General features: G+C 37.6%; 1 protein-coding gene across 3 annotated transcripts; it reads left to right on the forward strand.

Annotated features, from left to right (window-relative positions):
• Positions 1-334: 334 nt before the first annotated feature.
• LOC112983245 (centrosomal protein of 78 kDa) lies at positions 335-27090 on the forward strand. 3 transcript variants are annotated; one of them, XM_026100231.2, is made up of 16 exons: positions 335-573; positions 1999-2275; positions 2490-2665; positions 3275-3347; positions 3935-4038; positions 5399-5573; positions 6393-6506; positions 6739-6803; positions 11125-11233; positions 12756-12891; positions 13774-13819; positions 14731-14874; positions 20471-20548; positions 22174-22340; positions 23625-23778; positions 25325-27090. In XM_026100231.2, the coding sequence occupies exons 2-16, from the start codon at positions 2023-2025 to the stop codon at positions 25841-25843; spliced, it is 2313 nt and encodes a 770-aa protein (XP_025956016.1). In that variant the 5' UTR covers positions 335-573; positions 1999-2022; the 3' UTR covers positions 25844-27090. The 3 variants fall into 3 exon arrangements, with proteins under 3 accessions (XP_025956016.1, XP_025956015.1, XP_064358677.1); XM_026100230.2 differs by having other exon boundaries at positions 336-573; positions 11119-11233; XM_064502607.1 differs by lacking the exon at positions 335-573 and having other exon boundaries at positions 1089-2275; positions 11119-11233.
• Positions 27091-27855: the final 765 nt, after the last annotated feature.

Consider the following 27855-nt stretch of genomic DNA (forward strand, 5'->3'; position numbering starts at 1 on the left):
CCTGCCCACAGCACCACCATCGCGGAGATAACGGTGCCTGAAAGAGCTACACGTGTCCTACACGTTCCTCAGGCGCCCTCGCCCTGGGGGCTGCAGACACGGGGGGGGGGGGGGGGGGGGCGCCTTGTCGCTGTGGCGGTGGCAGCTCAGGCCTGGAGGGCCGCGGCGGCGGGCGGCAAGGACAGGCGGCGAAGGGAGGCGGGCTCAGGCCGCCGGCCCGCGGCCCGCCCCCAGCCCCGCAGCCAACGCAGCTGGGGAGGGCGCGCCCCCGCGCGCGCCGCAACGGTTGCAGCGCGGAGCGGCGAGCGATTCGGCGGGGCGGCGCGCCGCGGCCGTTGGGCGCGGCCATTTTGAATGCACGAAGGCCGGCGGTTGGGAGGGTGGACGCGCGCGCGCGGCTGCCCCTGGGGTGACAGCCAATAGGCGCGCCAGCCCCGCGCGCCGCGTGGGCGGCCGTTGGGCTCCCAGGGAAACGGCCTCACGCGGAGCGGCGGCGGCGGGCGGCTAGTGCCGGGGCCGGTGGCGCGCCTCAGCGGCTGGCGGGCTGCGGTTGGGGCGCGGTGGCCCGGGAAGGTAGCCGGGGAGGCGGCCGGTGCTATGCTCGACGCGGCCGCGACGGAGAGGCGGGGAGGAGGCTGGCGGCCCGGCTGGGAGCCCGCCGGGGCTGGCGGAGGCCCGGCGCGGCCCGGCGAGGCGGGAGCCCGCGCGGAGGGGTGTGTTGGGGGAGGAAGCGGCCATCTCCCCCCGGTCCCTTCTCTTGGCAGCGAACAGCGCAGTCTCGAGGTCGTGCTGGTTCGATGGCGTGCTTTGTTAGGGAGGCAGAGCACTGAAGTAGTTCCCTGGGCTGGTTTTAGGTAGTGGCAATATTGCGTGGGTGCAATGTTATAAAATGCTATATTTTTCCAAGTATAGTCAGAGCTGTTTATTTGCACGCGTTCAGTGGGTGCTGTATATGCTTGCATACAGTGATTGTACAGGTCAAATAAAAGGACCAGGAGGTGTTTAAAGAAGTGTCTAAGCAGAGGGGGAACACGTAGTGGTGCTTCACAGAATATGTGCCTGTTCCGCAGCTCAGGCTCTAGGTCAGAGTCGTTGTCTCTGTGGCCGGTAGTCTTCTGTGAATTTTTTTTCCCACCCTATGAACTTGCCCGTCTATTTTTTTGAATCCCTATAAACTTTTAGTCTCCTGAAAACTTCTAGCATGGGGTTGGATTTCCCAGTTTTGCCATGTGCTCTGTTTCTCTTCGCTCTACCACCCGCTAGTTTCGTCTGATACTCCTTTGCCTTGGTATTGAAAGAAACAGCAGATAATTGTTGCCTGTACACATTCTCTAAGCCAATCAGGATTTTGTGCAGCTCTTTCATATCCACTGACTTCCGTGCTGAAGAGCCCTAACTTACATAGTTGTTCCTGAGATGGAATTTGTTGTATGTCTTTCAGTTTGCCCTCTCTTCACCCCTCAAATGTGTAAAACTTGAGTGCCAGGGCCAGGCATAAGGTATCCAAAACCAAAAACATTAAGGGAAACGCTTGTCTTATTTTTTATTACGAGAATTCAGACTTTTGATTGCAGCAGTAGAGAAGCTGACAAGTAGTTCTGAGGATGTAAATGGTGTTTGGAATAGTCCTTCATATTCCTAGGTGCTGGGTCAGGGAGTGGGCTTATAAGTAATCTGCAGACACTGTATGTTTAAAAAATTATGTTTTAAGAGGAAAGCTTTTACACCACTTAGTGCTGGAACACTGGGCATATGCTCTTGGATACACACATTTGTTTAGGAGAATAAAAATGTAGCATTTCTTTTTCTTACCTATTCAGCTATCCTCACACAGGTATAAAACATCCCTAAACATCAGCATTACACGTGCAGCTCAATGTCTTCAATGTAGGAAGTATAGCCATGTATTCTCATGTTTTGGATATGTTCAATTCGCAATATGTCACTAAACCAGTTGCCTGTGGGAAAAATTAATATCTCTTTCCTCCCTCATTTTAGAGAGACTTTTATCACATATAAAAGATGATTGACTCGGTCAAAGTAAGAAGACAGTGCATGCTGGATTTCTACTCTCATTATGAACATCTGTGTGCTGTTCAAGGCTCTGTCCCACTGAAAGCTGTGAAAGCCAATCTGAATGAGGGTGCTCTTGATATAACTGTAGATCGCATCAAAGCTGCTGACTGGGCACCGCTTCTAAATGCTATCAGGCATAATAAGACCCTGACTTCTATTGCAATAAGAAGTTTTCATCAACAGGGTCTTGGAGAATCAGGTTTGTAGTGATGGCTCTAGATGATAAATATGTTGATGGATGTTAAAACTCTTTGCATAAAACTTGTGAGTGATTGAATTCATGGTGCGGGAGAATTGTAATAGCTAAGTAATTCTTTCTATTTAAGAACAGCAGCAAAAAAAGGTGTGCTTATCATAGCTTTCAAGTCAATAGGGACTGGATGTTACTGCTCTTCATTTCTGTTGTGTACTAGGTGTTGAAAGATATAAAACTTACTTCAGAAGGAGAATTCCAGCAATTAGATCAAAAGACTTGACTGGTCAACTATGCAAAGCTGTCAAAGGCTGTCTGAGCATATCAGATGTACTAAAAAGCTTGGAACTGCAGGGATTACTTCTGAGAGAAAGAGATCTAATACTTCTAACAAAGGTGAGAATGCAGTAATGTGCAATTAAATAAAGCTCTACGAGTAAAACCTAGAGAAGTAGCAAATCATTTTATATGTATTTGTCACAGATGGGGATGTGCCTGTTCTGGAAGATATGCTTGTATTCACCTATGTATGAGCCATTCTGCTGAGGCATCTAGTATAACCTAGTGTTTAATCAAAATTGATTAACTTTCTCTTGCTCTGATTTATCAAGGCTTATGGGAGGGTTCTTTCAACATCTCCACTGTGTGTTTGGGGTATATAACTTAGGCCTGCGACTGACACTACTGTGCAGGGTAATGATGGAAGAAAAGCTGCCAGGGACCAAGAAGATAACGCACTTTGGAGAGCTGCTTCTGTTGGAGCTACTCTTTTGCTCTTGAGTGGCTTCTAGGAAATGAGACGGCTGCTTGTTTTCTTGCAGGCTCAGACCGCTCGTGTGCGAAACAAAGCAACTGCTTCACAGCTTTAGGCCCTTCTGCATCTTTCGGGGAGCACAAAGTGTTTGTGCCGAGCAGTTTGGGTGTCTTGGTCTCTTCTCTATTTGTATGTTGTTGTTTCTTTTGAAGCCATTTTAGAAACATATATATATTTTTATTATTTTGCAGGGGTTGGCCAAAACTTCATCTCTGGAGAGTGTCTCCCTAGCCCACTGTCCGATTGGAGATGGAGGATTAGAAAGTAAGTTTCAAAATAAAAGAAAAATAACTGGTCTTGTGAGGTGATTGGTAAAGGCGTAAATATACCTTCCCCCCCCACCCCCTTTTTAATCCTTTAAGTAGGTAAAACCAAACTTTTCAGTATTTCCATTCCCATTTTAAATTTGTTCACACTGATTAAAAATAACCATCTTCAGTTTATTTAACATGGCTTTACAATATTTAAAGACTTGAATTTGTTTACCTGATCTAGAAAACAGATGTACTACTTAATAATGTTGATTATACTTTACTTGAAACAAAGTTATATTAGTTAAATTTGAAATTAACTTTTTCTTGATTTATTCGTGTTTTACACAAGTAAAATAAAACATGTTCTAGCTAGTTCTGACAGTCTTTGCTAAACACTCTGAAAATATTTAATCTTTTTAAATTACAATGGTTAGATATATTTGAAATAAACTTTGTTTTTCAACACTAGTTCTTTGTCAAAGGGTTTACCTGTTAAAGCTAATTCAGCTTCTTAATATAGCAGTGAAAAAATGTTTGTTCTGATGATCTGGCTGTTTAGTGTGTGTATATAACATTGAACACTTCTGTTCCCTTTAGCAATCTGTCAGAGTGTGAAGAACTCAGCTAGTATCAGATGCATAAATTTCACAGGATGTAGCCTTACTTGGCGAGGGGCAGAACATATGGCAAATGTTTTAAAGGTAACTTAACCGTAAATGTTCAGAAGTACTTAAATAACTAAGACCTTGTAGTATTCAGCTTGTAAACAAATAGATCTTTTATGGTAATAATTTGATAATAAGAGCAGTGCTATGCCATATACTGTTCTTGACGTGAAATCTCTCAAGGAAAAGGATAGTCTCTAACATAGCTACAGTAATGGTCTCCCTGCCCTGTCCCCAGCCTACCCTGAATTTCTGAAATGCCTGAATATTCTTGAGAATTGTGTTTTCCTTGTGAGAAATCTCTTATCACATGAATGTTAAATGCTGAGCTAGTTTTAATGTAATAATTTTCATCAACCTCCAAGTGAACATTCAATTGAGACTAAATTGTTTGATATTGCAGCAGATTCAAGTATCATCATGTATTATATATGCAATAATAAAGGAAGATTTTTTTTTTTTTCTGTTTACTGATGGGAAATATACGGACTGTATAACCAGTGTATGTACTTTTTTGTTTTGTTTTGGAGGGGTTTAATAGGGCTGAACTCAAAGTAAGGAGTACTATAATCTGCAAATATGTTCTCTTAAGTTCCTTGTGAAATATTTCCCTGTAACTTAAAATGTGGTGGGATTACTGCATCTGCCATGGATAACTAAGTGTTTTGTTTTTTTTGTTTTGTTTTGTTTTTGTTTTTAATGGCAGTGAATGTGAACACCCACTTTTTTGTTATTGTTACATTTTTCTGTGACTTGGTGAACTGAATTAATTACCTGTAGTACTGATCACTTAATTTTCTTTCTTTTGCTTTCAAATTCTAATTCGGGCCATAAATGTCTGACATCTGTTTTGGGGAGAGCTTCTTTCATCAATGTTACACACAAATTTTTCAGAATGTCTTAAATATTCTTAAGTATTAAGTAAAAACTAAAGAAGTTGAGTTTGCAGTTTAGAGACTAGTAATTAGGTGATTAGTAAGCTTGTGACTACTACAATACAAATGTGTTATTCTAACCAATATTAAAATTGGTCTGCATGAAAGCACACTCATAGTGTGCAGTTCCTACTAAAGATGTGTTGAAAATGTCTATGTGACAGAAACAAGGTAGTAAGATGTTTAGAGTTCTCTAGACGTACTTAGTAATTTGCATTGTGAATTGATGTACTTAGTAATTTGCATTGTGAATTGCAAGGTCAGAACAAGCATGAGATAACTGCAGTGTTCAGGAATGACTGTGATATTTCTTGAACTCAGAAGTGGTATAACTGAGTCTTTGATGTATCAACACTCAGCTATTAAACATTAATTATAAACAAAAATAACCCACGATCATCTTGTCATCTGTAGTAACGGCTTTTCTTTTGCACTTGATAACGACTTTCTTCTTTGCAAAGCACCAGGCAATGAAAAGACATAATGAAGCTTGGGCTGAAAGCCTACGTTATAGGAGACCTGACCTGGACTGTATGACAGGCTTGAGGCGCATTACTTTCAACTGCAACATGCTCGTTGGAGATAGAGGAGCCAGTGCCTTTGCAGAATGCCTAGGAGAGGACCTGTGGCTGAAAGGTATTGTGAAACACTGATTTTAAGATATAATAGAGGCAGGCAGAAAACCTGCAATTGGCAATTATAGCAAATGTAGCCAAATGAGTAATTCAGCGTTTAACTAGCAAAGAATAAGTTGAATTTTTTTTTCAGAACAAATTTCTTTTCCTCTCTTATCTGAATAGTCAAAGTGTCCAAGAATTCTCTAGTATTCTGGATGAATAATTTGTAGTATAGTATGTATGTACTAAGTAACTCTAATCTTGGTGATAGAAGTCATAGCATTCTGTATGTAGAATCAAACACTTGCCTACTGGAATTGTTTTACAGTTTGTCTGAGCTGGCTGTACAGGTAACATGGACACTATGCATGCACAGCATGGAGGGAAAAAAAAGGCCCAAAGTCATGACAGTACTATTTTATGGCAACTGAATAATGTATTCATGTGTGCTGGAGATGATCTGGTTAGAAGCACTGATTCAGGCTTTTCAGACTTAAGTTGTTTGTATATGTTAAGCAACTTTGGGCAGCTGTATTAATTGGTATCTAGCAATATTACTTCTGGTAGTAATTTGCAAGAACAGTGATTTAACTGTGGTTTGATATTCCTTGCTTTGCAGTTGTTTGATAGTTACATTTCTTAACATTGATATATAATACTGATCTAAATATCTCATTTCCACCAGTGAAAGTAATACTGTAATTTATACCCATGGCTGTTACTGTAACATTGCCTCATCCATTCTGTGAAATGGTGGTGTTCAGCAGAGGTGGATTAATTGTAGTAGATATTGACTACATCTTATGCAACTTTTTCTTTTTCTCCTTAAACACTTTAGCACTTGATTTGCAGCAGTGTGGAATATCCAATGAAGGAGCAAAGTCATTATTTGATGCTCTACAAGCTAATAGAACATTAGTGGTACTTGACATAAGAAAAAATCCCTTAATTGGTATGTATCTATACCTACCTTTGTCCTCTTCTCTGGAGTTTTTCAGTAACTCTTGTGGGGCGGGAAAGTACACTGCTTCCAAGGAAAAAAAAACCTGCAATGGTATTTTTCTAAGCATTAAAGCAAGTGTGTGGGGAGGAGGGCAGGTAATGTATACTGCCTATTCAGTGATCTGTTTGCATAAATACAAGTCTCATACAGGAAATTCTTCATGTGACATTTTTAACTCTAGATCACATTTTGATGAAAAGCATTATTGAAAGAGTTCTTATGAATGGAAATAGTGCCAATTCAGAGGTATGTGTTAAGTGTTTCATAGTAAATTTTTGTTTTGTTTTTGTGGTTGGCATTGCATGCATTATGAGGTCAACTTTGTTCAGAATGAATGTAACACAGTTATTTCAGTTATAGATACAAGCATTTTTAAGCATTTTTAAGAAAGAATGCTATAAAAAGATAAACTTCAGCACTAGCAGCAGCAAGAACTATGCGGTCTTGGGTGTTTTGTATGCTTTGTTATGTAATTTAATATGTTATGTAATAGAGACAGGATACTCATTTAATGAGAGGAAAAATAAAAATGTTTATATACACTTATGCATTGTCCTAGAACATAAGTTAATATTGCTGTTGGAGAGTTTTCTAGTATGTGTGTCTCTTGCTAACACATGAACATCAAGGCAATTTAAAAAAAAAAAAAAGGAATTCACAAGTTAAAAATAAGTTTGAAAATAACTTAATTTTTAGCTATGTAAATTATTGACAAAAAACTTAATTTCAGTTAACTGAACTGTAGTTTCTTAGATGGTTAATATTGGAAAGAATAGTCTTGAGTAAGTACAGTACCCACTTCCATCACTGTCTAATACTCTGTAGAGAGTTTATAGTAGCTTACATAGACTGAATATCTGGAACACTTAGGATTAGATATACTGTTTAAATACTGAGTCTCTTGTTCTTAACTCAGAAATCTGATTCTGTTCCCAAAGGAGTTAGCAAGCAAATGAGTACACTCTTTACTCTTGCTTTTTGACAGCTGCACCAGTCTTGTTCCTGACCTTATAGCTGTTTTGGCTTTGAAAAGGCTTGAAAGTCAGAGCTGTGACTCTGTAGGGAGTAAGTTCTAAACTGAGAAGTTTGTGTGTAGAATTCCTAGGGGATTAATACAGTTCCCCTCTTCAATCTCTTAAAGACCTTTTGAAGAAACTGAGGTTGGTTGTGAAAGAGTACTTTTTCTCCTTGGCGGATGGAATCAGCACTTGCAAAATGTTGCAGGGGTTCCATGAAAATAGCATCTTCCTGGAGAAAATGTAGCTCAAGATGGATGGAAAGTTGAACTATGAAGAGAGGCAACTCTTTGGAGAATTTCCATATGCTAAGAGTTCATTCAACTTAAGACCCTTGTTTTATATTCATCAAGGTAGTAGAGTATCTAAGTCATACTGGCAATACTAGTAATCTTGTGTATCTGGTTAACAGTGTAAATAAAAAAATGACTGGCCACCAGCTTACTAAGTACTTTGCCTTTCTTCCATAACTGAGAACATAGCAACCTTGATCCGTGATTTCATAAGTCCTGTGGGGAGGCTGCCATAAAGAACACATTTACTGCTTATGGGAACAGTGCAGGCACTCAGAATGGAATAAGCCACCTGTTTAGCAAGATGAACACAAACAACTAGTGTTGGAGGCTAACGTTCTTTTGAAACTGAAACAATTATTTTACCCTAATACTAGGGTAAAATACTTAGGATTATAGGGTAAATACTAGGGATTTGTAGTTGATTTTGAGCTTAGTTACGGAAGTCTGGATGTTATGAAGAGAAAAACAGTTGATTTTCTTTGAGCTGGGTCTGAAGGTGCTCCATGTTGGCTAAAAGCACTTTATTGCTGACTTTCAGGGAGTAAAATGTCAGAGGTATCAAAGATGCACGATTAGTCATAAAGCTTCGTTGTTGCAGAAAGAACTGCAAGGACTCCTTCATTTTATAAAAAGTCAAAAAGTCAGCGTTACACAAGTAAAATGTAAGAGTACAAAAAAAGTAATGTATTTTTACGAGTCCTAATGATCTTGTTCAGCAGTTGTATGCTATAGTACGTAAATTCTGAATGTAACTAAAACTTCAGTTCTTGTTATTTTGTGATAAGTTTTAGTGTTATACTGAAAAAAAAATCAATTAATTCTCAGATTTTCCTTGAACTTTTATGGAGGATCCATTTTAGACTAAGTTTACAAATTTAAAGAAGTGTTTTCTGTTTCTTGAAGTTTACGATTGTAGAACAGCATACAGTCAATTAACGTCTACATTGCTTCCTTTTGTCATCTGTGCACTGCCTCCAAACCTGTGAGGTTTTAAAAGGATGTGCTGGTCCATTTTGCATAATGGAGAAAATGTGGGTATTTATATCTGACATATTTAACCTAGTAGTTTTTTTTGCTATACTTCTACCCATTATCATTGCTAGAGATCTGGATTTCATATCACTAGAAAATGAAGATTCTACCTAAAATAAAGAATCATACTAAGTTTAGTCTATGCATATAGTTTTTCTTTTTTTTTTCTTTTCTGACATGGGAGGTAAAATGTAATTTTTTTGGTCTGAAAGTGCTGCTTACTCATGTAGCAAGCAGCCTAACTCATACCACATCTCACTCCCAGAGCCAACTGAAGAGTGGTATGGATCATCATCCCTAGCACTTCCTCTAGTTTCAGCTACCTCTAGTTTCAGCTTTTTTTTAGCCTGCCAAAGGCTAACTTTGCCAATTCTCAAGAGTAGAGTTCATGCATAGAGTGTAGAATTTGTGTATATCTGAGAGGTGACAGAGCTGCATTCTGTAACATCTGACAGACACTATGGCACCTGCTGTGTAAATTCCATTGTTATATTTAGGTAGGAAATGAATTAAGGTGTGTTGCTTTAGAAAGAGAACTTAGGCTTTTGTATGGCCCCATAGTAAGTCATTGCATATACAGAAGATCGTGTCTCAGTAATTGTATGTTAGAGGCTATTTGTGGTGGCCATCACCTGCTTACTGTTCACAACAGCCCTTCCATCCAGTTCTGCCTAAGAAGTGGTTGTTTTTCATTTCTTATACGTAAGTATAGCTGTTTCCCTTTTGAGGTGAGCTTTCAAGTCTGCAAGAAGGGCTGTTCACTACTAACTGATGCTGTTAAACGTAGGAAACTTTCTAATAAATTTAAAGGACAGCTAAGACTATGCTAGCAGCACTGTGTAGCTCTAACATTGTGGCCTATAATTGCACACATGATTAGGTATGCTAGAGATAAAAGTTTGCATAGTTTCTTGGAAAGCTTAAAAGAAAAATCCACTGAAGATGTCTGTGGTACAAGATGCCCCCATTGTCCCAGCTCAAGGACCTAAGACAGTGTTGAGAAATGACAATATGCTTGCTACCCTTATACTCAGATAGTGTATAACAGCAGCAAACAACTAGACAAGAGACATATTACTGGTTTAACCCAATACAGCTGCTCTTTTATGTGTGCAGTAAAACAAAATTAAGATATTCCAGCCTTGAAAAGCTTACGGTTTAGTTTTACTCTTTCCATCTAAAGATTTTTGTAGTTGAAAATGACAGTTAGTTGTCTCGGGAGCTAGATCAAGTTGTAGACCCGGCAAAACTCATACAAGAATAATTGGAGTCCCAATTTATCATAGGCAAGAAAGATGTATTTATAAATTTGGACTAAAGTCAGTTAGTTAGAGCACGGTAACTGTGTCTCGCTTAATCTTCCTCATGCATTAGGTGGAGCCTGGTGGGAATAACTTCATCATACTGTTCCTAGAACTCTGGTGTGGGATTTAGAGCTGTCTGACACAAGCTTTGCATTAATCTCAACTACATTTCAGTTTCTAACTCCATTTCTTGGGTAGCTTTAATGGTAGACTTTCTACTAACTCATTTGATACACACTAAAATCCAAGTGACAATGCAACTTAAGAATGTCTACCTGGAAGAATAATTAAGTTTTTATTGAGAGAAGGGAAACCTTTAAGAATAGAACTGTTACCATAATAAAATGAATTCTGAAGCACAGCAATTGCATTTGATTATCACTATGTCTTAATTTTATCTTGGATGCTTTTACTGTGTGAGGATGAATTTTCATTAGAGGCAGTGAAAATTACACTTCACTCTACTTTATTGGCAATATAAAATCATGTCAAGAAGCTTTTATTGGTCTAGAGAACTTTGGCCTGAGCCAGTCATTCCTAGCAAGCCAGCTTTCCGTAGAGAATGAAAAGCAAGAGCCAGAGTTCCCTTTTTATAGGGTTGATGCCATTTTTTGTTACTATAAAAGGAGAAGTGTTTTACATGGGAGAAGGGAAAAAATTGGATGGGATGTTACAGTGGTATTCTGGGAACACTTGCTGATAATGTGGCACTCAAACTTGCGTTGAGTTTGTGCTTGAATTGTGGCTTTGTGGGACTTTTGTTTTTTCTTAATTTTACAGTTTAAGTTGTCTATTACTGGCAGTGGTCTCTTTTTGAGAAAGAAAAGTAGTCTTAAATGAGCACCTCCTGAAATACCAGTTACTAAAATAATGTCTTTCTTTTCTAAAAATAATACTCAAAAAAAAAAAAAAGTTCCAGTATAAGTGGCTGACATCTCCATCTTCAAAGGATGCTTTGAAAACTAGACCAAAGAAAAGAACTATTGTCCTAGGAAGTGGTCGAAAAGGAAAAGCTACTATTCGTATTGGTAATACGGTCTTTATTTTCTCTGAGTATAGTAAATTTTATTTACAAAGCAATACTTCAACATTAAACTTTCATTACAAAAATATATGATGTGTTTAAATGCCAGTGTTTTGCTGAATACTTTTCTACTTCCAGGAGAATTCCATTGATTCTTAATTCACTAATGCTTCTTCCAGCATCAGTGGTTTCAATAGCAAACTTGATCTTGTTTTGAGTTGTTATATGTGTGACTGGGAAAACTAGGATTTGCTGAATAAAGTATGTTGAAGCATTGCATATACTTTTTTCCAAGGGCATCCTCCCCATAACTGTTCACTTTTAGGAAGCTTAATGGTAGAGAGTTGTCTGTTTTTTCTGATGTTGCAGCCTTTCTATACCAGACTTTCCTCTGCCAGAAGAAACAAGCATGAATTTTTACTGATGTACAAAATGTTCTAAGATTTCTTTACTTCATGTAAACTTATTATAAATAGTATATTTAAAATAACATTGGTATCTTGAATATTTGTAACTAAATACTGGTAACTGTAATAAGCTAAATTTTCAAAAAGTTATTAATATCTCCCTATAATACATTGGTTGTCTTTCATCTTTGCTTTAGTTATCTGGAAGCCGAGAGGTAAGCATAAATCAAATTGAAATCTGTTTGCACAGATGAATTGTGAATAATGGAAGAAGATGATGTCTGACTTGGAGGTTTTAAAAAAAAGAGAGGGGGGAGTCAGGAAGTAAAAACTCTTCCTCTTTATCCTGTTTCATTGTTGAGAACAAACCGAAATGTGGAATCCCATTACCACAGTTATGCCTTCCTATACATTACAAAATTGGCTTTGTTCTCAGAGAAACAATAAGCTGAATTCTCACTCAGTTAACTATATGAAACACCAGGTGAACAGTTTTCTGGGCTTGTTAGTTTTTGACTGAGTAGAGTGAGCATCTGCATTAGGTGTTCGTGAATCTACTTTGGGTATTAGTGTGTGGTTTAAAAACAACTACAAAAGACTGGACTGGTGAACATAACTTCTCTTTATTGTTCCTCTAAAGTGAGGATGTTCCTGGTGTTCTGTAGAAGGGATCAATGTGAATACCAGCTTTAGCATTCAAGTATCTTGTCAATTACAGAACCAACATTCTTCACACTAAGGCCACTACAGGGCAATTTGAAGTGCGTAAGTGGCCTTATTTCCTATATAGGATACCTAAGCTCCCATTGTCGACATCTGATTTAGGTATCTGAAATTAGCAGTATGAACAAGCTTGTAGGAAGCCACAGAACTTTGCTTCCTTTTTGAGTAATGTTTTTATTTAGACCCGCCTGACATAAGTCAAACATATAAGCTTGTAATTGCAAACAGATGAACTGGCTGTGCCTGTTCTTTGAGAAGCAAAATAAAAGCTCGAGTAGTCTAGCAAAACTAGATTGAAAGGTGGATTTCCTGCAGTTGCTTTTGTTACATCGGAGATCTTGTGAACTGTCAACTATGAGTGTATATGTGAATAACTGTTCCTACTGTCTAATACAGGATTAACATCTAAAAAGTCTGTGAGTCCTGGGAAAAAAAATCCATCTGTGAAAGACAGTTATTCACCAAAACCACTACCACCAGGCACAAAAGGCTTCCTTCCTTGGCGCACTGCGGAACGTGCAAAGAGATGCAGGTGAACTTTTCACGGTACAAGGGAAAATACTAAAGCATCAAAATTGCGTGACAGAGCACAATTTTTTTTTAAATATGTATTTAAGTTTCACGCAGAATTCCATATTGCATCCATAATTATTTGTTTATATAATTATCTTTGGGGGGATGGTACATGGATTAATTACAGCAAGCCTTTACAATATGCACCAAGATACAGTTTTGTGGCCATAGGAATATCCAGATGCTCATAGAAGAGAATCTTACTCATTCTTTTGTTACTGATGATGCATCGTAGTTAAAGATGTACTCTAGCTTTCTGAGTTCGTAATATAGCTTATCTGGCATCCAGTTTCAGGTGTCTAGGTATTCTTCCGACCTTTTCTGCCCCATGCCCCCCACTTCTAGCATAGGTTTCTATGATTGTCTAAGCCCTGTGAAATAAAACAACACTATGTCTTCCAAGCATTACAAGATTAACTTTTGTAATCGTGCTTTCCTTTGAATAAGTTTGTAAAATCTCTGTTCTTCCCTAGACCTTTGCCTCTGTAATTTGAGGTCGTATAAATTAAATATTTAAACAAAAGTTATACACTGCTCTATCTATACTTTTTTATTGAACTTTTTCAAAAGTGCTGAACATCAAACTCTCCTATTGACTTTAGTTCATAATAACTAACCAAGGAAAATGTTTACTGAAGTGCTTAACATTAGCATCCAGGAATGTGGTCTTAGCTCTGTAGGAGTACTAGCAAAACAGAGTGAAGATGCAATGGATGTTTAAGGGATGCAGTGAAGTGTCTAATGCTATCTTAACTCTTACTGCTTTGCTTAGTCTAGAATCTTCTGTTTGGAAGTTGAAGTAGCAATGGTGACATAATATAGACTTTTTTTTTTTTTAAAGGGGGGCTCCAGTGGATAGTACTCAAGAGTTACCAGTGAAGATTCAGGTACTGTCTCTCTCTTGTACTTTTGAGAAGATGATGGTTTATTTAGTAGATGGATGTCTAAAAAGGATGCAAATGTAATGAACAGAATTTTCCCATCTAAAAGTTTAGGCTTACGTGATTGAGAAGTTAAGACTGGAACACCTTAAAGTATGTGTCTCTCATGGAAGTATAAAATAAGTTTACTTCAGCATTTGGTTGGAACTTCTCCGATTCCCTATCTTGTGTTGCTCTCTCTTGGTTTCCTAGCCTCATGAGGAGTCTGAGGTTGAGTTTGAGCATGGTCCTTCCAGAGGCAGTATGTAGAATTAACAGCTTTCTTCTGTGAAAGGTTCTGTTCTTCCTATCTATCCCCTTGTGCTTCTGAATTATATATTTGTGTTTGTACCCAGATGTGAATTGCTTTTGTGAACCCAGCCGCATGAACGAGACCTATTTTTTTGCCCTTCCCTTCCCATCCCCTCGCCCTCCACCCCACCAAACAAATTGGAGAAGTGCATTAGTGTGTGCTGCTGAATTAAATTAGCTCACAGAAGGGTCTGGTGGTTCCTGGTGCCAGCACAATGAGGGAGGAACAGAGGGGGCTATGGTGGGATGAAAGGATGATTTGGGAATAAGAGTAAACCTTTCCTGTTTTTGGTGACAGTGAGCTATTAAATCAGTCCAGCTGCCTTGGAATCACAGCTTTGGAAAGAGAGCAGGACTTGCAAAGATGCTACCAGTGCTACGCACCAGTACATTTTTATATTGTGTTCTGTGTACTTATTTCTAAATTGCATAGCTCGACACACTGTATATACAGCATAAGGAGCTCTGCGAAAATTTGCATCTAAGTGAAGATTTTGGTCATACTTAATTGTTGGCTTTATTGCACAGTTTAATGCTCAGGGGTTTGTTTTTTCTAATGCCATTAGACAGAAATTCCTGTGAAAGTGACAGTAGAAAGTGCTGCTACTTCTGAAACTGAAGAGACAGAAGAATCGGACGATATTATCCATCATCCTGACTTGACAAAATCGTTAGATAAAATTAATGTAACAAAGTATCAGCAATTCCAGGTAAGAAGCACATTTTGTGCCTTAAACTTCATAAAGATGAATGATGTCACATAGAGTATGTTGCATGTGGGTTTTTGTTTTGCTTTTCCAAAAAAATCCTGGTAAAGTTAATAACCAGTCATGGAAGAGGATTTCTGAATGACTTTTTAATTATTCTGCATTACGTCACATGGGTTTCCATTTGAAAAGATAATCAAATATGTACCAAATTTCCAAACTCTGAGTAGTTCCAATAAGGATATGTATGCTATGAGCATTTTATTGAAATCGGACACATAATCAGAAAGAACTTCACTTAATGCACCCAGCTGCAATATGCATAATTTGTCTGTTCCTGTCTTGAGTCATGATTCATATGAATCTCTTGATCAGTGTTATTGTCTCTGGTATTTCCTTCCAAGTAGTCCCTTTATAAATGTATTTTAATGTTATTTCCAAGAGCTGAAATACCTTAATGATTGTTGTGTAAAAATACTGAAGTAATTAGTAGTGCTTTGAAACTCCATTTTATAATTGAGCTCTGTGACAGTGATTTGCTTTTTATTTCCTCTATTCCTTCGATAGATCTAAAAAAATGAAGATTAGTAATGAGACTGACTATTGCTGCGAATTTTTTCACAGAGAATATCCTAATGAAAGGAAGGGAGAACAAAGGGTGTGTTTTGGTGGCTCAGTAACACTACCGAGGTAATATAACAGTGTTATAAAATAACCCCCTCAGGCAGGAAAATTGGGTTGTTTCTGAAGTGTTAGGATTTAAAGTTTGTTTGGAGAAGCTGTGTTGACCAGATAGGTAATTCTTAAAATAAGACCTGCAGTTATTTTTGCTTTGGAGGTGATTGTTTGAGAGCACTGATTGCACTGTTTGTGTGTATAAATATTAGGACCACAGAGCTGCCTTTATGTAAGCCAAGGTGGATTTAAAACTTGACATTGTTGCAGAATTATACCTAATGGGAGAGTGTAGGATGGCTCAGAGTTACCATGGGAGATAGAATGACTGTACAGCTCCAAACAGTAAATAACTACATGCCTGTCTGCTGGCTAATGTATTTTTTTTTCTTTAGACCTACCATTTTTCTCTCTAGAGATGTTGTTCAGGCAGACTTTCAAGGTTTTTAATATACCTTGGATTTCAAGTTCTGTAGCGGCTTTGTTCTTTGTAGGTGGTTTAATGTTACCGCTTGTGTGCAGTATGTTGACATTGTGCTGTGCAGTGGCTTCGGCCCTTTTGTCAAGAGCAGTATTGTATTTGGAATCACAGAAATCAATGTCACATGCATATTACATCCAGAATGTCTATGCAGGAAGTACTGTGCTTTCAGGAAACATTTGATATTTTTATTTTTGATGTTTGGAGTTGGGGGAAGTATTACCTTTGTGATACACTGCAGAGGCAGACAGAAACCATGTTTTATGTTTCAGAGAGGTTGTCATGTCAGCCTGTGTTGTCAGTGCAGCTGTAGTGTTGGGTCTGGTTAATGTATTTTTTTTGTTTGTTTGTTTCAGCTTAGTGAAATAAATCTGATGCTTTCTGTGTATCTTTGGATTAGCTGCACACGTACAAGAGTGACTGAAAGAAAGGATGAATTTGTGTCTTCTGGGAGGAAAATTACAAATCTTAGGAGCATACCCCAGAACTGCTTCTAAATCTTCTGTCCTTTTAAAGGTTCAGATTTTACTGATCTAATTACATTAAGTACATAATACTGGAGAGTTTTACTGTAGTACTATTTTATGAATCTGAAAAACAAAATACTTTTTTTAGGCCGTGGTTGTAAATCTGACCTTTTAAACAGTCTTGAGCTGTTTGTTTCTGTGCCTCCCCCATCCTTTTTTGTCATGTTGATAAAAAGTATGGCTTTATGTTATGGCAGAACCAAATTAACAAATTCTCACCATTGAAAGGTGAGGTGAGGTCTGTTTTCCTCCCTTCCCCTCCCAGTGCTTTGGTGCTTTCCATTTCTTCCTTCAGTCTTGTATTTTTTTCCATATGTATCTGATCATAAGGCAAGTTGGTTCACCTTGCCAATGTGGCAAAAAACATTATTTTTCCAGTTTATTTTTCAGCCCTTGTTATGGTTCAAGTTAGCTTATGTAATTGGGTGAGTTCCAGAACTGGAGCAGGGCAAGTGGCAGAAGTGTTTGGCTGAAAAACTGAGAGGGGAAGCAGAGGAGCCTCCTTACCTGTGCTGATTTGATTCAAGTACTCTCATTGAACAGCTCTTACTGCACAGCTGTTGGGTGGGGAACTGGCTTGAGGAATTGATCCAGCTAAAAAAATAACCTAGTGTCTTCAGCTGGAGCAGGCTTTGGCATAGCCTTTCAGTGAAATGGGACAACCAGCTTCGCTAGAACAATGATGGGACTTCAGAATAGGAATAAACAGCAAGAGTTTGGGAAATTTTTAAACTACTACTGTACTGAAAAAGATCCCTCCAAATATCCCTTCATGTGACTAAATGAACAGAATTTTTATTTTAGTCCGCAAATCCTTGAGAACTTCTTCGTAGCCTTCTGCCCAAAAGGGGACTTAAAGCTTAACACTCAGTAAAACAATATTAATTGCGTTTTCATTAAAAAAAAAAATATATATATATATGCATTCTTTGGCTAACTGAAAAGTTTATTTCTACTAAAATGGAAAAATAAGAACTGATACATTCTTTCCTTCCACTAGAGGGAATCTGAAGCATCTGAATTGCCTCTGATTAAGAATGTGGTTGAGTAATTTCCCAGAGTGTAGAAATGTAACTAATCATATAAATGGTGGACTTCAACCTCAAAATATTTAGCAGGTTAACTCTTTTTAAATACTAATGTTATCATCTGAATTACTTAAAAGTAGTGATTGCACTATACTCATTTTTTAAAAAGAAAATGGCATGATCTAGTAAATAGTTGCATTTTTCTAACTGTGTATGCTAGAATTTATATAAAATTCTATAATTTAGAATGTATAGAATTTTATATAAATTCTAGCATACACAGTTAGAAAAATGCAACTAATTGGGAAGGCTATAGATGTCTCTGTTACTTCATCTTCTTAAGGTTGTGAACACTCTTTCTGGACTACTTTATTGGGTGCGAACCACTGAAGGCTCAGATTTGTAGCCTGTATGTAGGTATAGCTCCCCATAATGTATTTTAATTTTTTCAGCATGAAGATTAGAGGATTGGGTAAACTAGTGGGTTTCTCAATATCAAGTCAAAGAATAAAGTTTACATGTGTATCTGATCAGAAGGCAAGTTGATTCACCTTGCCAATGTGGCAAAAAATATTATTTTTTCCAGTTTGTTTTTCAACCCTTGTAATGATTCAGATTAGCTTATATAATTGGGTGAGTTCGAGAACTGGAAGGCAAGTGGCAGAAGTGTACAATGTGTATTGTAGTTTAGTAGTGACAAATATGTTTGTAGAGGTACAAGGCATCTTTCTTTAATATGTAGGCTTCATATTGCTTGTGAGGAGACATAGTTAAATTATCAAGATTTTTTTAAAGTGGTAACAAAATCTGGGGTTTTCCTAGTTTTGATTCACCACACCATTGATGGAGATATTACTTAAAGGTTAATAACGACTTCACAAAAGAATTTACAAACACACTGAACTGTTTTCCAAGCCTTCGCCCTTTAGAAAAAAATTTAGCAAGTTGGAAAAAGAGGTCAGTGCTGTGATCTTTAGGATTTTCTGAAATTTTTCCACAAAAAACTTGTAGAATTACAGTTTTTAAACTACAGTTCTTAAAAAAACCTAAAGACTACACACATGCGCACGTATAAGAATATATGCTGTAAATGGAACTGTTGGAATTCTTCTGATTTGTGATATCTGTGCCTTATCTTCAAAAATTGGGTCACAAGATTCCAGTTTGCATGTCAAGATGTGAATGTAGAACATTATGGTTGCTAACCTCTGTGCTGTGCTTCTGTACCTATAAAAGGGGTTGCAGCTCCTGTTATTTCCACACATTCTGAGGTAGATTGTAGTAAAATATATGGTGTCTGTTGAGGGCACTTCTTAGAGATTCCTTCCCCCCCACCTGCCGTGAAGTGATTTTGTTAGGTTAAGGTATTTTTGTTAGGTACTGATAAATCTTTTTTTCCAAATGTTACCTTAGAAATACCATTCTTCTGAAACTTGAAACTTCTAGGAGTCCTTTTGCTTATGTTTTTCAGTAATAACAGCACTACTGTACCCTTCTAGTTCCAGGGTTAACGTGGTTGATGCTAGTCTAGGGATCTTAAGAGCAGGCTTCCTTGGGCAATGGAGACATGCTCTTTAATCTTCACGATGAGTGGTTGTCACTGGAGGGCTATATCTAGAATATTTTAGAACCTGCATCTCTTGAATCATGCAAACGTCTGTATCTCATCCTACAAGAGCTGTGAGGACTTCTTTTGCATTTATAGAAGGATTACTTTTACTGTTCATTCTGTTGCACACTAATCTTTTCAGCTAGTTGTTTGTATGAACTGCCGTAGTATGCTCTCTTGAATAAGCTTTTGATAGTAAAGAAAGCTTTTTAGTGCTGTTTGGATCTTTGTTCCTCTGGTAATATATATAGAAAAAGCAGTGTCTGTTTAGTGTTACGTATGTGCCTATGTACAAGGTGTGTAGAGAAGTAAAGAAGCTTTATGTACTGTGAACTAATACAGGTTACCCTTCTTGAAAAACAGAACAGCTTCATAATTTTAGCAATTTTTCTCCTTCGGAAGCGGAAGACTTCATTATGGCATTAAAAAAAAAAATCCCATCTGTTCTTCCACTTCAGACACTATAAATAAAGATGATATCGCTCTGCCGTGATAGGAAAGGACTTGATGATCAGTTATCAAATCCTGATTACTGTTCACTGAAACTGAAAAATTCACTAGTTAAAAGGGAAAATTAAAATAGAAGTGAAGGCATCTCATGTATAAGACTAAAATGTTTGCTAGATGTTTTGATTTTTGATCAAATAAAAACAAACCTGCTTCTAAAGCTGCTTAACTCGTTCCAAGACCTTGGGATCCTGAAACCTATTTCTTCCAACTGAAAAACTAACCAAAACCAGTGAGAAAGTATTACTTTTATGGTTTAGAATTATTATATTCCTATTGCTGCAATAAGGAATAAAGTCTTGGGTGAAGAATAAATTCTGAAAACTTATGTATGGCTGCTAATGAGTTCTTGTTTTCTTTTTTGAGCTCAGTGTGATATTTTCGCTGGGTAGTCAAATTTAGTTTTAAAATGAGGTTTAAAAGGGGTGGTGGAGAAGAGATAGAGAGTAATATACATTACTGATAGTGATATGATTCCTGATGGATTGAAAGTAATGGTAATAGACATAAGAGAATTTGTGCTGTAATCTTATGTTAACACATTTGTAGTGCAGTAGTAGAACAGTGAATCACACTCACATCCACTATTCTGTGTTAGATTTTTTTGCATCCTTGAGTTATATATTGGTAGACCTGAGTCACGTATTTTTGTGGAAGATATGTTATTGCTTGGAATTCCGTGTGCTAATTGTTAATTGGACATACTGATTTTAAATGTGTGTGATGTTGCACATCGGTCTGACATTGAGATTAATCTTCTGTTTCATGATAGTTGGAACTAGAAGAATGCCTACTAAAATTAAAGGAAGAAAGAAGAGCCAGAGTAAAGGCTGAGGAACGGATAATGGAGGTAATGATAGTTCAGTATTAATCATCTTTAGTTTTAGGGATGCACAAATCAGACTACCTACTTGTTTAATTATGATTAGTTATTGGTAACCTCTAAACTGGTAGTTTCCAGAGTTTCAGTTCGTTCAAAGTCATGTCGGTCACTTACCAGCCTAAGGGCAGTGATGAAATCTGCGTTTGGTAATGTGTGTGTTTTGCTGGTTTCCTGCCATTGGTCCTATTCCAGAGCCTTGAACTCCCTGTTTAGCTACTCTTTTCAAAGTGCTTCATTCATTCAGTGTATTCGCTATAATCCAGGGCATCCTGATCATTTTCCAGAGAATGTGATTAATTCTGCTTGTAACTTATAGCAGATAGATTGCTCTCTGGGGTCTCCCACCTTCGTTACTATATAAGCAGTTTGCTCATATAAAAGCTGTTTACTGTGAATGTTGTTATATTTGGTTTATCCTGTCCCTTTTATTTTTGAGTTGGTGTTGCTGACCTGAAGAGACCCTTCTGAATTGAGAGTAATTAGTATGCAGAATTCTTGTAACAGAGTTCAGTATAAGTAAGTGTAAATGAGTGGATCTGGGTTTTTAGATATGATGTCCAATGGAATAAAAGTGGTGGTACCCTTTGAAACCTGAACAACGAATGGTGCCTCTGGACATCTACAGTAGAAGGAGTACGTGTCCAAAAAGGGTATCTGGAATCCTTCAGCTTGGCCATCCTTCTGTAATGTGAAGTGCGCCAGTGAGCTCAGCTGGATTTGTGTTGTTTGAAGACTTAGATGCTTTTTAGTCTAAATGCCCCCTACAAGAAATCTTTCTACATAGTGCCAGACTGCTTGGGCTTAGTACCTTGTCTGAGGTGAAAGGATGAGCCAAATAGCAGTGATCTCTAAACCTGTCACTTTCAGTGATGCTGGTTTAACAACTAGGATGGATTGCATGGATCTGTAACTTTTCTGGTCTTATCTCTTAAAAGATGAAAAAGGAAAGCCTGTGGTATGGCAGTGATTGCACAGCTGCAACCCTAAATGGTCATCTGAGTTACTGCTTCACTTGAACACAAAACTTTGTATATCCTACTATTACTGTTCAGCTTTCAGATGATGATGTTGACTTGATTCAGTGTGAAGAAAATTCTTCATTTTGGGGATGCACAGAGCAGGAGAGACAGTTAGTTATGTGCATTAGCTCTGAAATGTTGGGCTGAATGCAAGGGGAACACTGGCTTTCATTAAGGTGTTTTTTTCCTGAAAACAGCAAGTACTTTGGTCTTAATGTGTCATACAGCAAATGCAAGATGACATGGCTCGAAAGCTAACTTTTTGCTTGTGCTTACTCTGCAGCATTATATTCATGCTAAAGACAGTGCTGAACTGGCAGTTTTGAGTGTACCTCAAGCAAATTCACTATGGTAGCATAGAACAGCAGCTGTGGATAAACAAACCTGCACAGAGATCTATGTAACAGCAATCTGAGTATTTCTGGTACAGGAAGATCTATACCACTTATGTTGGGTATTTCTCTTTGCACTACTGCATGTAGGCCTGCAAAAGTCTCTTTTTGTTTTGAATTGAAAATGGTGGAAATGGCTCTAAACTTTTTTTCCTATTTTTTCTTTTTTTTTTTAATATAGTTGGAAATTGAAAATGCAAGGTTGAGGAACCTAAACATCTCCCTATCTGAGGTTCTTCATGCACAGTCGGTAACCAACATGATTTTGGAAGATGAAGGTGTTCTAGGCAGCATTGAGAACTCTTTCCAAAAGTTTCATGCTTTTTTAGACCTCCTTAAAGATGCTGGGTAGGTTGTTGCTGTATTATATGAATTTTACCTTTTCTGCTGATACCTTTTTCCAAAATTATCCTCACTAAGATATGCGCCACCTTCTCCCCCAGAATCTCTAGGAGTGTACTGGCAATAAACAAAGGAAGAGAAATTAACTTATTTGTTTGCTGTTTAATTTTCTCTCAGTGAAAAAGCATACCCAAACACACTCAAACTGAGTTTATGTATCTGCCAGCAGGAAGGATTTCAAAGGAGGCCTTCTTAAAAGAAAGCTTTTATTAAAACATCTTTGTTCAGTCTTTATTGGATCATCTGTGGTTCTTAGTGTTCCCTTTTTAAGAAAGGCTCACCTGAACTGGTTTCAGAAAGCGTGCACCTCTCTTCCTTCTATGGCTCCCTTTTAATAACTGAAGTACATAAAGCTAGGTGGGTTGAGTCTTTTGAAATTCTCTAGAGCCAGGTGCATCTTATTTGCTTTCCCCTGCTCCCTCACTCTCACCTCCCATTGTAACAATGTAAATTAATGTAGAGTTCACCCAGAGAAAGTGTTCTAATTCCATGCACATCAATTGGTAGAGTTGCCATTACTTTCAGGATGAATTTCAAGCTTTGGAGGAAGGGAAGAATGGTCTTTTGCTACGTGAAGAGCAAATTTTTCATATGGGCCCTACATCTATTCATGACAATAGGGAGCTGCTCTGCAAGTTAAGTAACTGCAAAAATTGGTTGTCTCTTTAAGCTTCTGTATAATGTGATGCCACCAGTTGGTGGTTGTGACTTTTCAGTTCCTGTTGGGCCTTAGGCTAACAAACCCCAAGTGGTATGTTTGGCCAATTTCTAAGCTGCTAAGCAAAACAACATGTCTGTATTTGTGAAGCATATAATTGGATTTGGCTGCTAGAGATGATGCCAGTTTGGGAGATGTGCACCAATCTTCTGCTTGAGTGATAGAGCTTTATTCTTTTTTTCTGCCTGAAAGGGAATCTGATTGCCAACACTCTGCTCTGAGATCAATACTTACTGGAAGAGCCTCATTACTTTCCCCAGTAACACTGACTGACAGTTTTGAACCTGCAGGCTAATTTGGGCAGAAGTTGCTGAACAGCATTAGCCACTTACTTTCATCTTTACTAAGCTATTTTGGGCTTCATGAAAATAATAGAAAAACTGTTATAAAAGGGGAAATAAAAGCTTCAGATTTTTTTCTTTTCTTTTTTTTTTTTCTTGTATTGAATGTTTAGGTCTTTCATGTGAATAAGAAATTCTTGTGTCACTTTCTTCTCAACTTTTGTTTTGCAGACTTGGGCAACTTGCTGCATTAGTTGGGATAGACCAGTCAGATTTTGGTCCATTGGGGCATCCACAAATGAATTCTACTCTTACTAAACCTGCTAAGATGCTAAAGGAGAAATCATTTGAAGAAGAAAGACAAGAACATACGCAGAACAGGAAAGTAAGCCTATAGAGGGAATGCTAGTGGCAGTGTTGATGCTATTTAGTATACTCTTCAATTGTTACCACGCTTCTGACTGAAAGTCACGATTAGCAAATGATCCATGAAACCATCAGTCTTTTGCTCTGTGTGTGTGTGTATATTTATACAGGTTGTAGTAATTAAAATATTAATGTAAGTCTTTTCAAGTGATGACCATTTGGAGCAGAAGCCATACCATCTTGTAATGCACTTTAAGAAGTGGTGGTAAATATGTTTCTTATTCTGAAATATGAAGTTCCCATACTGGTATGCATCAGTTCAATAATAATAATACTGTGACTACTTTTTATACACTTAAACATGTATAGTGGGTTTCAGTATTTTTAAAATCTGATAGTAGAGGGTAGTACTAATGCCCAGTGAAACCCTGGAATTTTCTTTTAAGTAATGTCAGTCTTGTGTTCAGTCCTACTAGGCAGATTTCTAAGCAGGATACACCTTGAATTTCAGGCCATAGAAATTTGTAATATTAGCAACATAAAATGTTACTTTCTACTCTGAAGGTAATGAGTAGAAAACCTACTGGATTTTTCAAGGTAAGTGCTGAAGTTCCTTTTCCTCTTAATAAATAAATGGGAGGGATAGCCAGGCTTATGTTCTCAAGGTGATTAAAAATTAAAACATTGGCAGCTTACAGCCATGTCCAAATCAGATAAAATTGTCAAGCTAAGACTTATTATGCGTTCCAGCATGTTTCTAATATCATTGTCTTCCCTAGTAAGTGTTTCAAATTCTTCGAGAACACAGTGAGCTTCAAAACCATGAGTGTAAAAAGGTTGTGGGTTTTTTTCTATTATTTTTATTTAATGGTGTAGAAAGCAAGCTGCAGTTCTCTAATTTGAATCAGCATTAAAACTATTTGGAATAATCGAGTAATTGTAATCACACCTATAGGTTTTTTTGAGCTCCTTATCATTAAGCTTGTAACAATGTTTTCATCTGATGAAGCTCTTCTGTGCTGTGACTTTAAATTCGGGCTTCCTCTAAACGTATTTGAATTAGGAAAAAAGTGATTCAAACAAGTTTCTTAGCAGGTATACTTAAACACTAACTTGCTTATGTGGAAGAGTGAAAGTTTCAACTAACATACATGCTATTATCTCTTAGTGATTTTTGTGGTTTCTGTTAGCAGCTAGGTACTGTGATATAAGACTATTGGAATCACACTATTCTGAAGGTAGAGCAGACATCGTGGATTTCAAATAATTCGGAAGGCTAAATGTAGTTGTGCTTTGGCTACTTCAGTATAACTGATTTCTTTGTAGCATGAAGAACAAGATACATGTGAAATTAATATGCCTACTGTGTGTCATTAGCAGCCTTCTGAAACTTGCTGGCTTAGAGAGGTAACAGAGTTTGTGGTCTTTACTATCTTTGAATCTTGTATGGATTATGTAAAGAGTTTGTTTTAGTTTACAGGTTTAGCATATGGTAGTTCGAGTACTTTTTTTTTCTTTGTGTGTGTGTGTGTGTCAATATCTTAACTAGAATCTCTTTTTTTCAGAATGGAGGTAGAGACATCCAGGTTTCTCTTCCTGGCACACTTCAGTCCCAGATGGTTGTGAATAATGCCTTCTCAGCTCCCAGAGAAATGCAAGAATTTCAGGTTGTTGTACAAGAGCAGCCAGGCTCATGGAAAGAAAATGAATCTCAAACAATTAGCCAAAATAAGGAGGATAACCTCCAAAATAGCACTCCAACATTCTCTGAGAGGAGAGTCAAACAAAATGAACATGCAAAAGGACATCACTCAGCTAGACAATCGGTTACTAGTCTGCATTCATTTTCTGCTTCCAGTGCGAATATTAAAAGTAATGGTAGCAAAAAATCCAGCTGCACTTCTGGTGAAAAAAGCAAAAGTTCTTCAAAGAAATGCATGCATAGAGCAAATGAAACTGCAATTGTAAGTACTGTGGCAAGAGGAGACCAAAGCAGACTGCAGACAGCAGACCTCTCTGGAACTGATACTGTAGGATCTGGTTCTGAAATACAAGAGAGTATTCATTCTATGACCAGCACTTGAAATGGTTCTGAAATGTTTGGCCTGTTCTTTATACTTGCAAAATTAAAAATAAATTTTGGATGCCTTAGTATAGCTCATGAATTCTTGTGAAGAAATGTAGACTTTGAAAATATCTCAAGCATTCTTTCATTCTGTTTAGTGTTCCTGTTTCATGTTTGTATCACTTGTCACTGGATTTTTCGAAACAGAAATGAATGATGTACTGGTAGAATGGTACCCTTCAGTTTGTACTATATATAAAGGATTCCAGGGCTATGAATTTTACTGTGTATCACAGATCTCATTATAAACCGTTTTTAGCTAATAAAATTAATTTGAATACAAACTATGATTTGTATTTCCAGTGTGTTGCAGTAGAAGTGAAACAATGGTTTTAAGGCAAATATCCATTGGTGCCTATTAGTGTGTGTATGTAGTTCCCAATGGTAGTGGAAGCTACAGATATAACAATGAGTCCACAAACATCTCTCAAAGATGTATCTAAATACAGTCCTTATTCCTTATTGTTATAACTGCTAATGATAGCACAATAAAGATTGGAAAGGACCTCTAGAGCTCATCTAGTCCAACTCCTCGCTCAAAGCAGGTCTAATTCAATCAGGTTGCTCTCAGGGCCTAGAGAAATGTGAGAACATAAAACCAAAAGAATGGCATTATACTGAAACTCCTGGGGTTTGCCCTGGCTCCTTCCTCTGCTTTTGCACAGGCAGCTGACTTGCAGCTTCTGAACTGTGGTATAAAGCAGCATAGATCTTAATTTGCCAAATGTGTCACAGGAAAGCAGATTGTTTTGCACCAGGAATAATAACAAGGTGCACTTGAATGTGACCTTGGGTGGGTGGTTTGGGGGGGCGGGGGGAAGCGGCATCTTTCTTTGTATGTTTGTACCCTTGCCTGACTACTCTGAGAAGGCAATCTGTCCAGAGCTTAACATAATTATTATAGCAATCATTGAATTAGTGATTAGAGTTAGTAAATGAGACTAATGAATAATGGTTTTGTGCATACAGAGAAATGGGAGTTCTGTTGTAAACGAAAGTTGCTAGGTCTGAGTTTGGGGGAGTAGAATCGCTTAAAAAGAAATTATAAAAATGTAAAATGATCTTGTTCACAGGTGGTGATGAAAAGTTGCTGTTTTGAATGAAAATCGATTCAAACTTAAATACTTTGGTTTAGTGAAACTATTTTCACAATATTAGCCGAGATTTTGAATGATTATAATAAAGTTTAATTTTTGTGACATGGAATATTTTTCCATTGGCTAAGTATTTCATTTGGAGAGCTAAGGTGGGGGGCAGGGAGTAATGGATGATGGATTTCACATCAAGGAATTGGGCAAAATGATTTCAGTTGAACTATCCAAAAAACTTACTGTGTAACTTGGCTTTTTATTTTGTTATCAGTAGTGAGAGTTCTGCAACACACCAGATCTGTAGAAATTCCTGTCTCTGGTTACTTGATAGCTATGGAGAAACTCATGAATCCTCAAATGAGAACTTTCTACTGAGCAAATAGCACAATATCACCTTGGCTACCACGTTATTGTGTAAGTAATTGCACAATGAAAGCATGTTATTTATATAAACTTTGTCACCAGGAAAAATAGCAGATATTTTATTAATCTCTTTGCATTTTTTAGACATTTAGTATAGGTTCTAGGCTGAGGTCTCAATCTGTTTCTTTGACATCATGTAATTCAGTCATGATTCTTTGCTTCTGTTTGAATTAATTATATAAGATCAGTTGGTCCAGTGGTAAAATGTGATACATACCTTCTTTAAAGCTAATCACTGTGAAGTGGTGGGTGAAATTATAATTTCAAGTGTTCAGATCTGTGGGATTAGCAATTGCCAATGTTATTTGTCCCTAAAAATACTTTAAAGAATTTAAAATAGTTAATGTATTTTATGTCTATAAACAGATGCCTAAATGCCTTCTAGCTTAAACATACTATTTGCTTTTAAAATATACCATGTGTCAAAGATCACCTCAAAGCAAAAGTGACCAGGCAT

This window comes from Dromaius novaehollandiae, chromosome Z (genome assembly GCF_036370855.1).
Source record: "Dromaius novaehollandiae isolate bDroNov1 chromosome Z, bDroNov1.hap1, whole genome shotgun sequence".
Lineage (NCBI taxonomy): Eukaryota > Metazoa > Chordata > Aves > Casuariiformes > Dromaiidae > Dromaius > Dromaius novaehollandiae.